The sequence below is a fragment of the Apteryx mantelli genome, chromosome 1, assembly GCF_036417845.1.
Source record: "Apteryx mantelli isolate bAptMan1 chromosome 1, bAptMan1.hap1, whole genome shotgun sequence".
NCBI classification, from domain to species: domain Eukaryota; kingdom Metazoa; phylum Chordata; class Aves; order Apterygiformes; family Apterygidae; genus Apteryx; species Apteryx mantelli.
Genome location: NC_089978.1, coordinates 161,311,445 through 161,327,165, shown reverse-complemented (window position 1 = coordinate 161,327,165; position 15,721 = coordinate 161,311,445). Strand labels below are relative to the sequence as shown.

Below are 15,721 nucleotides of genomic sequence, written 5' to 3'. Positions count from 1 at the left end.
CTTAATGCTTTTTTTGAACAATGTTGCTTTTCAGAGTTGAAGCCTTTGTAGGAAACCTGATCCTTTAAACTAGCTCCCGTTTATGTACATTTCAATTTTATACTATTGTAAGTTTTTCCCTTCTTTCTTCAATATCCTTGATGCTACATCATATAATGAAAACAATACTGGTCATGCCACTTGCAATTACTGAAGTAGGCAGTGAAATTATTTTTGTGCAGGAACCAGGGAAATCACATAAATCACAGATTTACAAATGTTTTCCCAGGAGAGGTCCACAGTAGTTGGCTGCATAGAATGACAAAAGTGTTGTTTACCCATAAAAGGGTGGTCATCTCAGCAGGTCAGTGATGTTTTTCAAAGGCTTACTGTTGATTTTAAACTAGCTGGTAATTTATTCCTTGAACTCTGGCTTATACAAATAAAATAGGGTAAATATTTATTACAGTGAAGGCTGTGCTGCCACTCAGAATGCGCAATACCTCTCACACTAGCTCCTCTCCGTTGTTGGGTTGGGCATTTCTTGTAGGGCATGATCTGACCCCTGCAATTATTTATGGGGTTGTTCAGATAAGCTCTTTTTTCACAGGCAACGCACACACACATTCACAAGGGCTGTTATAATTTGAATTTATACTGCAAGTTCAGCTATCACTTCCTCTGTTCCCACCCTGCCTTTTGGAAAGACACCCAGTCACATGATGTGCTTGTAAAAAGGTTGCTGATTGAGGAAGGATGCAGGAAGGATATGGTTTTGCAGTGATTGCATAAGTGCTCTGCAGGACCTGAAAGCCTAGAGTTTATCTGAGGATGAGTTTAGATGTGAATTTCAAAGAATCATTTTTTCTGATTATTAAATAAGTCATAACTCCTGAGCCTGCTTTAAAGAACAGTGCAGAGATCTGTATTAATATGGTCCTCGTTGTATTAACATGGCCAAATAATTTGTAGTCATCACCCGAGATCATCTGCCTCCTTTCCATCAGAGATCTTAACTTTACTTCAGAGAAATTGTCTCCAAAGCTTCTGTTTGAAATTGTCAGATGTAATCATGTCTAACCAAATGCTGTTTCCATCAGTCTTTTGGGATTTTTACCATTTACCTTAGCTGAAGAAGATTCAGGCTAACACAGAGTTCCTTTTCAAAATCCTGCGTGCCCCCTCAATGAAGCCCTAATACCTAAAGACCTTAAAACTTCATGTCACCCATTACTGTAATGAGAGTATACTTATTACTATAAAATGAAGGAGCTGGGGCATGGAGGTTTGTATTTCAAAGCCTTGTTATGGTCATTCCACATTCTGCCAGCATCTAACATCTGTATTTGTTTTTTGAACTTTCCTTAATGGATTATATGCATCTGTTCACTCCCAAGAGTAATGCTTGATTTCCTGAATTTATAGGTTGCAATAAAATCCATTCGTAAGGACAAAATTAAGGATGAACAAGATATGGTTCACATCAGACGGGAGATTGAGATCATGTCATCCCTCAGCCATCCTCATATCATCACCATATATGAAGGTTAGTGAATATGATTCTCCTCCCCAACTGCTCTATTATGTTCTTGCAGACCTAATGTTTGTATTTCTTGAGAACATGCACCAAACTCTTACTCCCAGTGTAGCCCATCTCTTACCAAAGAGATTGTTTCGAGCACTACCTTCCTTCTGAACCATAATGTTTCACAGTGACATAAGCCCTTGCCTGCAGGAACTTGTTTATAAGTGACTCAAGAGCTGTATCCATGAAAGATGGGAAAGTATTGAATGCACAATCTAATTTTCTTGCTCCCACTGGAAAGTTCAATTTAATTTCACCCTCACTCGCACACCAACCTGATGTCAGCTTGTGTTCCCAAACCCTGAAACTGATCCTCATATATTTTATTTCCCCTGGACTTCACAAGACCAGTCTTGTTTGGCCTAGGCCTTTGGTCCTTACTTACCTGCCTGTTTGTCTTGCTGGTTCTGTTATGGCTGCTTTTCTCCCATGAATCTGAGCATCTGCTTCCTATCCATCTCTGTACTGTTTCCTGTCAGGCTGGTTGCTGGCTTAGCATTCCTGTTTCCTAATCCTGCCTTTGCTCTCTAACTCCTTTCTTCCTGGGACATGGCAGTGAAGCTGGTAATTCCTGCCTCCAGAGCTGCTCCCTAGTCTGTAGAGAAGAGCACGAAGCCAGAGACATTCTTCATTTATTTGCTTGTTTGTTTGTTTATATATTTATAGAATATCACCATGTAGTAAGATCTCCTCCTCCTTCCTTCCTTCCTTAAGTCTGTAATATCCCAACTAGAGCTAAATAGTTCAGGCTGAGTACGTGCTAAAAGATGCTGACCAAGAGGTCTGCTCCCAGGGCCGAAGCTAGGTTCTCAGCTGCTCAGAGGACACCGGGTGTGAATTCCAGAGACTCTGAAAGATGTGAGCCTAACGGCTTCATCTCAGGGGATCACATCCTTCCGTATACGCAGAAGAGGCAGCCTGCATTTAGCCCTTCATATTTACATGCCCATAAGGTAAATGCACCAAGTGATGGTATGTATATGGCAGCTCCATTCTGAGAGTTGATACGACTGATTAAAACAAGGACTGGCTTGGAATACTGTTACAGTATCACATATTGAGTTATTCAAAAGCATGTTCTTTTACTTGAAAAGAGATGAATATCTGTCTTTTTATTGAATAAACTCAAAACAGGATCTGGGAACAGAAAAGGGGAGGGATGCTGTGTCAGCATGTGGGTTGCAAATGGAACAAAAGTTGTTTCAAATGTGCACGGGAACTCAGAAAGAAAAAAGATTAAGCATGCTGCAGTGCTTTGACCAATTGCCCTTCTCATCCTTACTTTAAATAGTTTTTACTGAGATAAAACATTTGTAAAAGTTAAAAAGATTACAGAATTTTTAAGAAGCAGACAGTGAAATCCTGTGGGAGCAAAACTTTCCTCTCCAGCCCTGTGGAGGGAGGTGCATTGCTTCCACAGCCCAACCAGTCAAGTTTTGCAATGGAGGTTTCATCCAGTCTCCAGGAGGGCAAGTGCAGATGGCAAGTGACAGTTTCCTTCCACGAACTTCAGCAGCATGGTGCTTTTGTGATCCATTAGCCAGCAGCAGCACCTTGCAGTGACAGACCTGGAGGCAGCTTTTCTCTCATTTCTGGGAAGCTTTTTGTTCTGATTTGTTTCTGGTTTGTTTTCTTTTAGAACAATCTCTGAGGAAAAAGCTATTCTCTTACTGTAACACAGTAGTTATCTAGAAAGCAGAGCAGCCTTTCATGGCTCCTTATGCTGTGCATCCCTTCAGGCCAGGAATTAAACAGAAGTCAGTTTGTTGGTTTGACAGTAGTCCAATGGAGCAAAGAATTATGTACAACAGAGGTAGAGCTGCTATGGAGCTCATCAAGTCTTTCCAAGCAGTCAAAACTGATGTTCTGCCTTTAGCAGCCAATATTGTCACATATATACTGTAGTACTGGGAAGATGTGTGGATGCACAGCCAAATCCAGAGGTGCAGTTACATACTGCCCGGAGATTAGGATGTAAGTTCAGTGACTCTTAAGCATGCACTTCATTTTAAGCCTAAAAGTACTTGTAGTGAAATTGTGGAACTACATCTATGACTGAAATATTTCTATCCTATTGAAGCTGTATTTTGAATGTGTGGCCATTCCTTTGGAATGATACATAAAAAATGATAATATTGCTCTCCTCTGGCACTAAATATTGAAGTTACTCAGTCCTCAGGGGTGGACTCCATCTCACCAGATTTAAGTCATCCAACATGTAGGCAGTTGGTGTACGCTAGAGGTCTAGTTTCCCTCTGTAGTCAAGAGAGATCAGCATCTGCACAAGGTGGTTTGCTCCCTCCTGGGACAGACTTTTCAGATAGGTGGGAGAAATGACATGCTGGAACTGCTTGTCTCTCTCTGTTGGCTATAGATAGAGTCTAGCTGACTAACTTAGATCAGATGCTTAACTTTTAGACTGGAGTAGCCCCATAGATATTTTTCTCATCTCTCACTATTTTTTAATGTGGGTATTCAGACTACCATTACACTCCTGACAGTGTTTGCTGTAGGTGCCAGGTTTCAGTGAGTCTACCTAGCATGGACAGTGCTTCATCTCTCTTGAATATCTTTGTAAGCTCTTTGTTGCATTTACAAACGTGTTTTCCTTAAGTGGGATCCTTGTTTAGGTATCCTTTTGACCTGCCTGGTTAAAGGCAATTAACCTCTGAATTTGTCAACTTGATGTAAACATAAGCTTATCTTTTTTTTTGATACTGAGCAAATCCAAATGTATGGATACAAAACTTTCCAGTTTAATGATATTTTTTGTAACCTAACCAAAAGGAAGACATCTTGCCCATTACTGCAAGGGAAGACATACAATTCTGAGTCCAAAGGAATTCCATCTTCTCAGCAGGGCTGTAATTGGCAATCTGTCGAGTGCGGCTGCAAGGGAAGTGCTCTTTCAAGTGACTTTAAACTCCTTGAAAGGGATTGGATAAATGAAGCTGGCTTTGCTAGAACTGTTCTGATTTCAGGGCATAAATTTTAATTTATAGAATAATGTCTCTGTCTGTTCGTCTGCCCATCTGCCCCCCCACCTCTCCCTACCCTCTTTCTTTTTCCTCTTGAAAACTCCAGGATTCGATAATAAAGCCTTTGAGAGCTAACATATTTTTCCAGGGGTAGCCTGAGTGCAAAATCTATCCCATCTGGCAATACTTTATAAAAGTTAAACCAGGGGAAGAGCCCAGGGCCTGATCCTGCAAACACTTAAACATGTGTTGGACCAATCATGAGAGTAAAGTTATGCCTGGGACATTCAGGGGTGAGCTTTTGTGTCTTTGTAGTATGAAATACAGTGCCTGCGTGAGAGTTTCTGTGCATAGGAAGACCTATGCTGGCCTTTTTCAGCATAACCATACAGAAAAGTCCATCCATTTGCAAAATAAACTTACAAAATAAACAGATTTTTTTGCTAACATGTTTGTAGAAGTAGTTTAATGAGATATTCTCTGATGAATGAATAAATATTAGGATCACAATTCAGTGCCCATGGAAGGCGATGGCATTAACAGGAACAAGTAACTAAAGGAGAGCACGTGCTTAAGTGCTTTGCTGGATTGGGGCCAGGCTGCTCAGCACTCTGCTGGACTCTTTACAACAGCAAAGCTCTAAAAATGAATTTCCCATGTAAAAAGGACTTCTTATTTTTGTAGGTTGCGCTTTTGGAATTCATAGGAAAAAACAAATAAAGAAAAAGAACACAAAGATTCTCCATCATATATCTATAAGTACAGAGTGACTTGAGCTAGTTTGCATGTTTTGGTTAATCAGGAGTTTAGTTCTCCTGTCGTACTTTTGAAGTCCAAAGACAGTTAAAGAAAATCTGACAGTATATAACAATGGATGTGTTGTATTACACAATATTAATTTTCCTTGCAAAATACATGTTCACTCTTACATTCCATAAAGGACTTCCATGAAACAAAATCAATGTTTGACATTTCAGATACACACAGGTGTGTCTCCAATGCAGTGTTGAGTTTTGTCAGCCAAGTTGCTGTGTTGTGAATGAAAGCAGCCGCATTGCAAAAAAAAAAAAGGTACACGAGTGCCTGGGTAGCAGCTGGCAAGGTGCGCTGTCTTGAGCCACTGCTTGCAACCTGCTTCCCCACAGCAGTGCTGCCTCCAGCAAGTCCTCCCAGCCTGGCAGCTGCAGTGCGTATCCTTGGATGAGCCAGGCAGCTCAAGACTGAAACTGTGGTTCGCTCACTCTAGAGTTTTTTGTTGCAGCTAACAGTCTGGTTAAGTGCAGCACTTAAGTTATATATCTCAGGCTAACAATACTGTGGAGGCAGTGCCAGCCTTCGCTATCTCATATTTTTCAGATATAATCAAAACAAAGTTTAGTGCCTAATTGCGCGATCCCTTTTGTGCGCAAAATACCTCAAAAGGTCACTAGAAGTCCCTTGCAATGTCACGTGAAGGACTGGGCTTTTAACAAGAATGATGAAAGTTGGAAAGCTGGAATGACTTTTTGACATTTAGCCAAGAGAAAGTATTTCAGCAGTGACACTATTTAACCACATTTCTAATTGGCTTCCTCTAATTATGTAGGTTTTTGACCTTCGAGTGTGTTAGTTCCATTGTTTTCAGTTGATAACAAGAACATAAAGTAATATCTCTAGAGTCAGCTCATAGTAATAAAACAAGTATAAACAAACTTAACTCTTTAGTTATCATACACCACATTTATGAATTTCCTTTCAATCAGGACTATCCCCTAAACAATGCTTCTTCTGACATGATATGAACCAAATGTGTGAGGACATTGGCAAGTTCAATTCAGATGTCTAAATGATTCCAAGCAATGATAAAATTTATTTCCATGCCTTCACTTAAACAGGCCTCCCACTGCAATATAAATGTTTGCTTGTTTGAGGTTCCTCAGCAGTTTGTAATCATAATTAAAAATAAAAGGAGAATTAGCTCTTGTATTCTTTGCTGAAACAAAAGGCAATTAGTGTAACATGTAGTATTGTGGCTGAATTAGCAAGTCTCATTTTTGCTTCTTTTTTAAATAGTAGACCATCAAAATCTGTGTATCATCAGTCTCGTTCTCCGCGAAACAAAATTGGCAAGGATAATGATTCTCATTTTGATTTAATCCCCTCACTGGGGATTAATTCTAGCATGCTGTCTGATTTAAAATGATTATTGAAGGACCTTAACTACATTCCTTTAATTTAAGAAGAGAACTGAATAAGGCCATCATTCAAGAAAGCAATTTAGCACATGCTTAACTTTAAAACATATACTTGGTATCTCGCTAACTTTAATTATAATTAAGTATCTGCATAAATTCAAGCATATGCACCCAAGCGGTTTACTAAATTGGACCTTGGAGGGAGAAAACCTGCTTGACATTTTCATGCCTGCTGTATGCTTTGTATAAAAACAGTCATAAACGAATAATACTATTAAATAAAACTTAAAAAATACAGTTCTGAAGTATTTTTACATCAAGGGGCTACAAAGCTTTTTGAGTATTTATGAACACAGAAGAAGCATAGAACTGAAATTCTAACATAAAAAAACACTTTTCAGCATTCAGATGTCTTTTTGAAGAATAATTTGTGCATTATTACACAAGTGAGGTAATTGGGTCATACATGACTTTTCTGAATGAAAAGGTTATTCTAGTCTGCATCTCTAAAATTAAAAACAAACTTGCTTGGTTTTTTGATTTGGCTGACCTTTAATAAAAAAGCATTTTGTAGCAATGGAAAGGTACTTCTGTCTGCGGCTGTTAGGAGAGTAATAAAAATACCACTGAATGGAAAGACACCGGATGGAAGGAATGTCAACATACTGGAACTAATTTAGGAGATTGCTCTGATAGAGAGCAAAGGCATGAGGAGAATTCAAATGGTTCCAATGCAAAGAGATTGGCCGCCCCTCTTAAACTAACAAACTAAAATTCTTACCCCAGGGTTACATGTAAACCAAATGGAATCAGCCCATGAGGAGGTAGTCCATTAAGGGGAAAAAAAAATCCGATCCCCCCTCCCTGCCCTCAGTCTGCCTTTAGCATCCTGTAAGGTTGGAGGAAGGGAGCAAGAATTTCGTTTGCCTTTTAAATTTGGTAGTAAATAAGTCCAAAGTGAACTATGCTAATAGAGGGATGTCCAATGTACCATGAAATCTTTCTGATTGATCTTTGCACCATGTCTCTGTGTGTTTTCAACACTTTTGGCCTAAATTTCATCTTCAGAAGCATTTAAGACAAATACTGAGTATATTCATCCAGTGTCAAATTTGTCCTGTGGAGTTTCAGCGCAGATGACTCCTACGTAGCTAACGGGAAGAATTTAGCAACAGAATTGAAAAGGAAAGAAAAGTGCTGATCAAAGAGAGGTCTCTACACTACCACTGCTATTTGGAATATGTAAAGCTGTAGATAGAAACTGAGCTCATCATTTCATGGCCTCTAAATATAGATAAGTGGAGAGATTGTATCAAAAAATTATTACTGTAGTAGAACAGACTGTGAAAGAGACTGATTGTTGATGTTACAAAATGTGCTTTGTCTCAGATACCTCTTCAGTAGCGAGAACTTAAGTTCCTTCCCCATTTCACATTTGTATTCTTCAATGAGCTCTGAAGCTGAACAGATTTGGTTTCAATTATCTGTTTCTTTAAATAAACAAATTATGTTACATTTAAGGGGAGAAATTAAAGAAAAGCTGTAAGAAATCTTTACTTGACCACTGGAACTGAAGCACCCTTTGCTGACTGTGCAGAGCCCTGTTCGTAGCTTCTGCTAAGGTTCGCTGGGACGGACAGAGATTTGAAGCAAGTTCATAGCCCATGGGAAAATACTTTTTCTCTGCAATGCCTTGAGGCATGTCTTAGTACATTAACACGGTACTCTGGCTCATGTCCTGGGGATACGGTCACGTTGTTCCTCATACCCTGTGCTACGTCCTGTTACTGCTCCCTGTTCCCCAATTTCTGATGTGCTTTCACAGTGCTGTCCCTCCCTCCTCCTCGTCAGTGGTCAGATGGAAGTGTAGCAGTCTCAGAAGTCAGTCAGTCTGAAAAGGAGTACTATCATATTGCAACCACTACATTACACCACTTGACCACTACAGCTCAGGTGGTACAGCTTCCCTCCCACCACACCAAGGTCCTGCTGCAGCTCTCTTAGCATAATGCAGCTTGCAGAGTGGTGCGAGTAAACACGGATGGTGTTACACAGCTTGGAGCAAGCATTTTTTTCTGCTGCCGTCTCCTCTAATATGTGGAGCCCATCTCATATCTAGGCAATCCCCGTCTCTTGATTTTTGATTGACAGACCATCTCTCTTCCTACCACCTGGCTGGGTGTTGACGCTGACAGTTCTCCATTTATTTTATTTGGTCAGCACTGTTTGCAGAGTATCGATGCTTTGAAAGAAGCAAGAGCAGCCCCACCTTTCTTATACATAACGTCCCTCATTCCCTTGACCTTAATCAGGGGTTGAGGTCTGTTGAAGGCAGACTTTTATGATGTGGCTGTCCCACCACTAGCAAGCTGTGGAGCATTCCTGGAGTGCGATATCCTGCCTAAATCATGCTGCTCTGTAATCGGTGGCTGCAGGCAGGGCTCAGGCTCACTTCTAGACAGGAGCGAGCTGCGGAATGAATATGCACTAGGATGGCAGATAATAAATCATGCACAATGAAAACAAAGAGTGAACCAAGCAGTCCCAGAAGCTATATAGAGGCAATCCGTCCGTCATCAGCCTGCAGGTTACAACCCAGGTGTTAACAGGGCAGTGTATTTATTGCCTCATTATTATTTGCAGTAAGTAAATCCAGCCTTTAATTAATGCCCTCCTCACTTCCCCCAACCACTGGCCACAATGCTTTCTTGGAGCATATGTTCATAAAACTACATACTGTGCTCAAAAGGGAAATTTAGAAGTGTCTGTATGAAACCTGCCTGGCATCCTAGCTGCTGCTGTGAAAATTTGTGGTATACATGGCTGATGTTCTGAGAATTGCCAAAATACCATCTTGTCACTGCCTGATTGTTTTGACCACTGAATTTCCTTTTAAGAGTGTGTGCGTGTGTGTGTACGGACATAAGTCTTATTGCCTTTCCACTCCCTGCTCCTTCAGTGGCAGCTCCCATTTAAGACATTTTTTTCCAAGGTTCAATCCCCTTTCAGGAGAAAAGTAGTCACACACCCTCTCGTGAGATTCAGCTAACTGGATGGGTGTGCTCTAAACTGAAATGATTCAGTTGTAAAAAAAATTCCTCTCACCTCTCTGAAAAGAAAGATTCTCCCTCCGCCTTTTTTCTTTGGTGAAGAGTTGGATGGGTGTTCAATTCTGTAATCATTCAGCTATGATTATGCTGAGGCTACCTGTATAGAGTTGTCTAGGGTATCTATCCGAGGGTAGTGTCCTTGTCATAATGCTCCCTCATAAAGAAAGAGGACGTGTACGTACTGAGGTCCTTGTATTCTCATTGATTCTACTGTATTTTTGTGACAAAAATCCAAAATTCAGAACAGTGATTTATCATTTCCTAAATTCAATCTTTAAGGTATTATCTCAGTTTGCTAGAGGGCCATAAAAGAGCACTTGAAATGGGAAATATCTTTAAATGCATGTTCCTCCAACCAAGTGCTCCCTGCTTCATTTCTGTATAAATGTAGGAAAATATTTCTGTATCAGGACTGTTACTGATATAGCATATTTTAGTCCAGAGAATTCAATATCAGAATTTAACAATTTGGAATGTCAAGGACGATTTGAGAAAGCTCACCTGACTGAGCAATGAAGGCAAAACTTTAAAAGAAACATGCACTGGAAGAATGCCCTGTTGTAGGAGAATGTCATTGTCATAAGCAACAGTAAACACTTTCTAGGGCACCAGCAGTCAGGAGATGGTGGTGGGAAGGGCCAAGGACCCCCTTTCCCTCATCTGTGGCCCTCTGGCAAGGCAAATGTCCTCCTGAGCACCGGATGGTCCTTGCCTGGTATCGCTTGCAGTATGCGCTCCTGTGAGATACCATTGAGATCAGTGTGGCTACTCTACTTATCCATGAATGATGTAATAATCCCTAACTCATTAAATCAGCTGCTTTTCTTTTTAATTAAATCTCTTGAATAAAAGCATTTTTAGTGATTCGTCTCAGCTTAATGAAACTACTTCTTTTTCCCTTCCTAAGCAGCTCTGTAGTTAGCAGCCCTTTCCAAACTTAGACATGAGAGTATGCGCATTACTGCTGCATTGGTAACACATCACAACACTTCCGTATATGACACAGGCTATGTTCAGTTTTTCCCAGGGCATATCAATCTATCATTCTTGGAGAGGATACTGTAAGTATAATCCATCCAGAGACAGTTCTTCCAGTTTCCGAAGTTTATTGTTAATGAGGATGTATATAGGATGTAATCACTGGCAGAAGTCTATGCTTCAGGGTGCAGTAAGGCCAGCAGACAAGTAAGCGGCCAACTTTGTCTGGCTCTTCACTCTCCCTTTTATCAGAGCTGTTTGGCTGGGGTTCAGGGGTGTCAGAGGGAGCTGCAGAGGCTTTGGCTTGTAGAATGGCGTGACAAAGTGTGAGAGGACATGAGACAAAGCCTGAGAGCAGCAAATATCTGTGTGTTGAGAGGGGCGGCTTCGCATTTCACTGCAAAAGCTAAAGTGTTTTTTTTTTAAACACTAAGGACTACTGGCTGAGCTTTGCTAAAGAGATATTGGAAGGCATCGCTCCAGTAGGGTTGGATAAAACTAGCATCCGTTTGTAATAACCTCTATAACCTCATTAATTTGCAGAATCTTTGTTGCCAGTGTGACCTGGCTTCAGCAGGCTGCTGCTGTAGAATAAAAGAGAAAGAAAATCACTATGTTTTAATGTGAACAGTGGTTATTTATGGCAGGTGCAGGAAGTTTCCAGTGAGTTGCATAGAATTTTCAGTGTCAGAAAGGAAAAAAATGTTTAGCAGCCAGTGCATTATGGCAATTTGAGACTACTCGCAGCCTGTTTTGCTAACTTAAGTGTTTAGTTATCTGCAACTCCCAGTAGAGTCCTTGACAGCATGTGGCACAAAGTACCCAGAGCCCAAAAGAACGGTCAAGTTACGACGTGTATTAAATGAATGTTCCTTGCGCTCTTTACGTGGGAGTTGCGCATTGCTATTGGCTCTGCGCAAGTGGCAAAGGACGTATCTACAGCATACAAGGAAACATGAGGCAGAGGCACGCAATCTGGTAAGTACCCTACACTGTGAGGGGATAACTGAGTTAAAGGACGGGTTAGGTGCACAAGATAGGGCGCAGAGCCATGCTGACAAGAGATTGGATGCCAGCCTTTGGATTCGAGTTGCAGCCCCAGCTCACTCCGGTGTCAGTGCCCACTGTGCTCTCGCACAGAGTTGTGCCCAAGAAGGACACAAGCATCAATTCTTCTGTTGGTTTTTGAGGGAAGGTGAAAGCAAACCAGCAGTCATTCTGGATCAGCCAAATGGCTATTCTGTATCAGGCAGTCTTGAAGACAGATGTTATTATCTCTTTATTAACCTTTTTCAAATGATGTGATAGCTTCTGATTCCTATAGCCCCAAGAGGACTACTGGTAATAGAGAGTTGGAGCCAGGGTTCAAATGCAGGCGTTGCTGGCACAAGAGCCCACCTTACCCCATTATGATCAAGTTGACTTTTCCACCCTGTGGCCCCATGTTATAGTGGCAAAGTCCTTCTTTCATCTAGCCATGTGAAAGTGAAGGTAGTCGCAACTTCCTTCTCTTGATCTTGGAAGTTGTAATCTTCTTCTGGAAAAGATTAGCTTTGGAACTTGCTTTTTTCAGTGGGGTTGGTAGTACATCTCTCTAGCCTGCAGTGATGACATGGGATGTGTTTAATCGTCCTAATTCTTCTTCTCCCTCTAAAGTATCTATTTTTAAATGTACTGGATCAACTGTTTTCTTTTTTATTTTCTTTTTTAACCTGTGCAGTGTTTGAAAATAAAGATAAGATTGTGATCATCATGGAGTACGCAAGTAAAGGAGAGTTGTATGATTACATCAGTGAGAGGCGGCGGTTGAGTGAAAGAGAGACAAGACACTTCTTTCGACAGATAGTTTCTGCTGTACATTACTGCCACAAGGTGAGCAAAGGATTTGATATTAAAAAAGGCTGTTTGAAGACTGGCTAGTGCCTTACATATTTGAAAGCATGACTGAGGCAACAGCATTCATTATTAAGTACGACAGCATGTGATTGTATCAGTACAACAGGAAATCTTGAGTCAAATTGCTGACAGCAGTTCATTGCTTGCTTTTAAAGACCAGGGTATTTTGCTGTGCTATGGCATATACCAGCAACTCCCTTACACTAGCCCTACATCCCGTTTTTGCTTTGAAAGTTATTCTCCTGACATAACAAAATGATTGACAACATTGACAAAAAAGGCACCCCATAGTACTTCTGGAACATTAATGCTTATGATACATTCAAATAAATGATAGTTTTCAATTTGAATATGCAAGTGTACAACTTTAGATAAAATAGATAAAAGAAAATTCAAGAGAAAGGTATAAATGTTCAAATTCTAGCATGTACTCACTCCAGATATGCAAAAGTAACTTTCCAGATGTAGTGGGAGCATGGGAAAGATATCCTTTGCTATTGTCTTCATCCATCACAGCACCCGTTAGCATGACAATTTACGCAATTAAAAGTACGTAACTGACTGGTTATCTTCATGGACCTTTTATCCTTGCTTATGAACCAATTGCATAGAGAGAGACTTGCATGCGGCTAATGGCAATGAGCAGCTAACAGTTTCTTATTTCAATTCTCAAACATTTTAATCACCACTTGAATTTTGATAAGCAAGGGAGGTTTGCGAAGTCCTCATTGCACAATGCTGAAAAGCTACAGTGGCTTTCTCTGCGCAGTTAATTTTTTTCCGAATTTCTTTAAAAAAGGCTCTGACCTAAACCCAGCTTGTGAGTTTCCATCCCTAACGTTTACAGTCTTTTAGGATTATAACTCCCCTGATCCAAGCGGCTGCACACTGGAGGAACAAGAGCTTTTGTAAGGACTAACATCATTGACAGATATTGTTTTCTGGTGCCTGGGAAGAATATATTGCTTTCACACAGTGGGGGTAGGATACGAGTTGGAATTAAGTTCCGAAAAGAATCCCCCCGCTGTTTTACAGGCTTTGTGGGAGGACAGATTCCAGTCATTCTTCTCTTAACCACACACCAAGTGACTAATACGTCTCCTGTCACTAGTCACTGGGCCGTGAGTGTTATGACAGTGAAATCAGCCCTGAAATGTAGATGCAAAGACCACCCTGCCAGTTCACCTTTAATTTGTCCAATATTTTCTCATCTTCTCTCCCCTGTTTTTTCCTCCTAATTTCAGAACGGTGTTGTCCACAGGGACCTAAAATTGGAAAACATCCTTCTTGATGACAATTTTAACATTAAGGTAGGATTCATTCTCTCAGCTTCTCTGAATGGATTTGCATGTTTTGTAACACTTTTATCCAAGGTATTAGAAGAGCCGGTGTTATGGCAACAGCTACTAAGCAACAGCATCTGGCAAGAGACTCAGGGGTTTGGAGCTTGGGGAAAGAACACCACTTGTGACTAGGCGTAAACACTAAATGAAGCTTTGTGTAATTTGAGGGAGAAGACCCTGTCCTGCCACCCAAGGGCCATGATTCCTGAAGCAATATCTATTTATTGGTAGAAAACAGCAATGCATTTTGTGCAATCAGGTTTATTTTACAAATGGTATTGTTGCTGGCTGTTGCCGAAGTTAGAAACAACTCTCCTGGTCTACAGGGTTCAAGTGCCTCCTACAGAACACTCTGAATGTCTTTTTGATCATGTCTGGAAAATAAGCAAATAGAGTTTCAAAATAAACCTAGTAAAGCACATGGGCTTCATTAGGAAATGGCCTTGGAACTCCAGACACAAACGTATACTTTGGATAGTGATGTCAGTGATGTCATTTCCATGTCATTTCTCCCCAGTGAAAGCATGGGAATGACCTTTTTTCCCTTTTTCATCTTTTTTTCCTAATAGCTGTAAGACAAAGATAAATAATGCAGAGATTAGTGAAGTTTCCAGGTGGCTGAACCTGTTTCACTTTCAACTTTGTTCCTGCCTGGGCAGCTAGATGAGAGAGTGGCCGGGTGCACCAATCTATAGACAAACAAGCACAGGGAGGGATGGTGAAGTTTCTGCCGACTCCTGGGCCTCTGCTAACCAAAGCAAAGCAATGAAGGAACTGTCTCCGTAGCCAAGCTTCTAAATAGCCTTGGTTTTGATTTGGTCTCCACTGAAAGTCACAAGGCTGCATACACTGCTTTTTGGGTTTTACGCTGGCGAGATTGTCTTCATTTTAAGCTGATGTGCAATGGAAATGGAAAGTAACATATGGTAGCTGCCATCTGTGTAAAACTGATGACAGAAGCTAACTTGGATCAACCAGTGGATTAAAGACACGTAAATATGTGGTCTCTCAAAATAGGCTTTTACAGAAGACACATCCTATGCAATACTTGGACATTTTGCTGTTAAGATCCAGTGTTAGAATGAACCTCTCCAAATCTGTTCCAAAAGTATCACTAGCTGTAGTAGCCTCAACTGTTTTCAGCAGTGCTGAAAACAAAAAGTCGCCTTTATAGGACATTGTATACAAAACCGACTTCCGCAGGCAGGATGACCTTTCTTTCCACATTACGCACCAAACTATCTTCCCAGCTAATCAGAGTATTCTTGAGAGAAAAGAAGAATTTGGGGAATTTGCTAACTGTAGTGGTGTGGATCTCAGAAGTGTAGTCATCGTATGCAAAACCAATCACTTTCCCAAGCCTCCAGGGAGCTGCGCTTTGTCAAAAGACTCAATCCTCCTCCTGTGGCTTTTTTATGAGAGCCTAATCTTTGTGCTGGGGAGAGTGGGAGGAAGGGGCAGGGACAGTTAGCTTTGTATTTATATCCAGACCATTTAGGTGACCAAGGGACTTCAGAACTACAGATGTATTTCAGCTATCATAGTGACTGGCACTGCTGGGGAAAGATGGACAGGTGAAAGGAAAAAATGTCGAAGAGGGCTCCAACGTACAAGCTCTTCACTCACCTGTTGGTTGTTGCAAGAAAGAGCCAGGCTTTTTTTTGTGACCAGGAGTCTG

The 15,721-nt window shown here is 40.9% G+C and overlaps 1 protein-coding gene across 2 annotated transcripts in view; it reads left to right on the top strand.

Annotated features, from left to right (window-relative positions):
* NUAK1 (NUAK family kinase 1) overlaps window positions 1-15,721 on the top strand; it is a 55,519-nt gene that overhangs the window by 24,502 nt on the left and 15,296 nt on the right. For both annotated transcript variants that reach the window (XR_010886116.1, XM_067308687.1), the window contains exons 2-4: window positions 1,405-1,525; window positions 12,525-12,676; window positions 13,945-14,010. Coding sequence is in view for 1 of the 2 variants with exons in the window: in XM_067308687.1 (XP_067164788.1) it covers window positions 1,405-1,525; window positions 12,525-12,676; window positions 13,945-14,010 (339 nt within the window). In the remaining variant the exon portion in view is untranslated. The remainder of the gene's footprint in view (window positions 1-1,404; window positions 1,526-12,524; window positions 12,677-13,944; window positions 14,011-15,721) is intronic.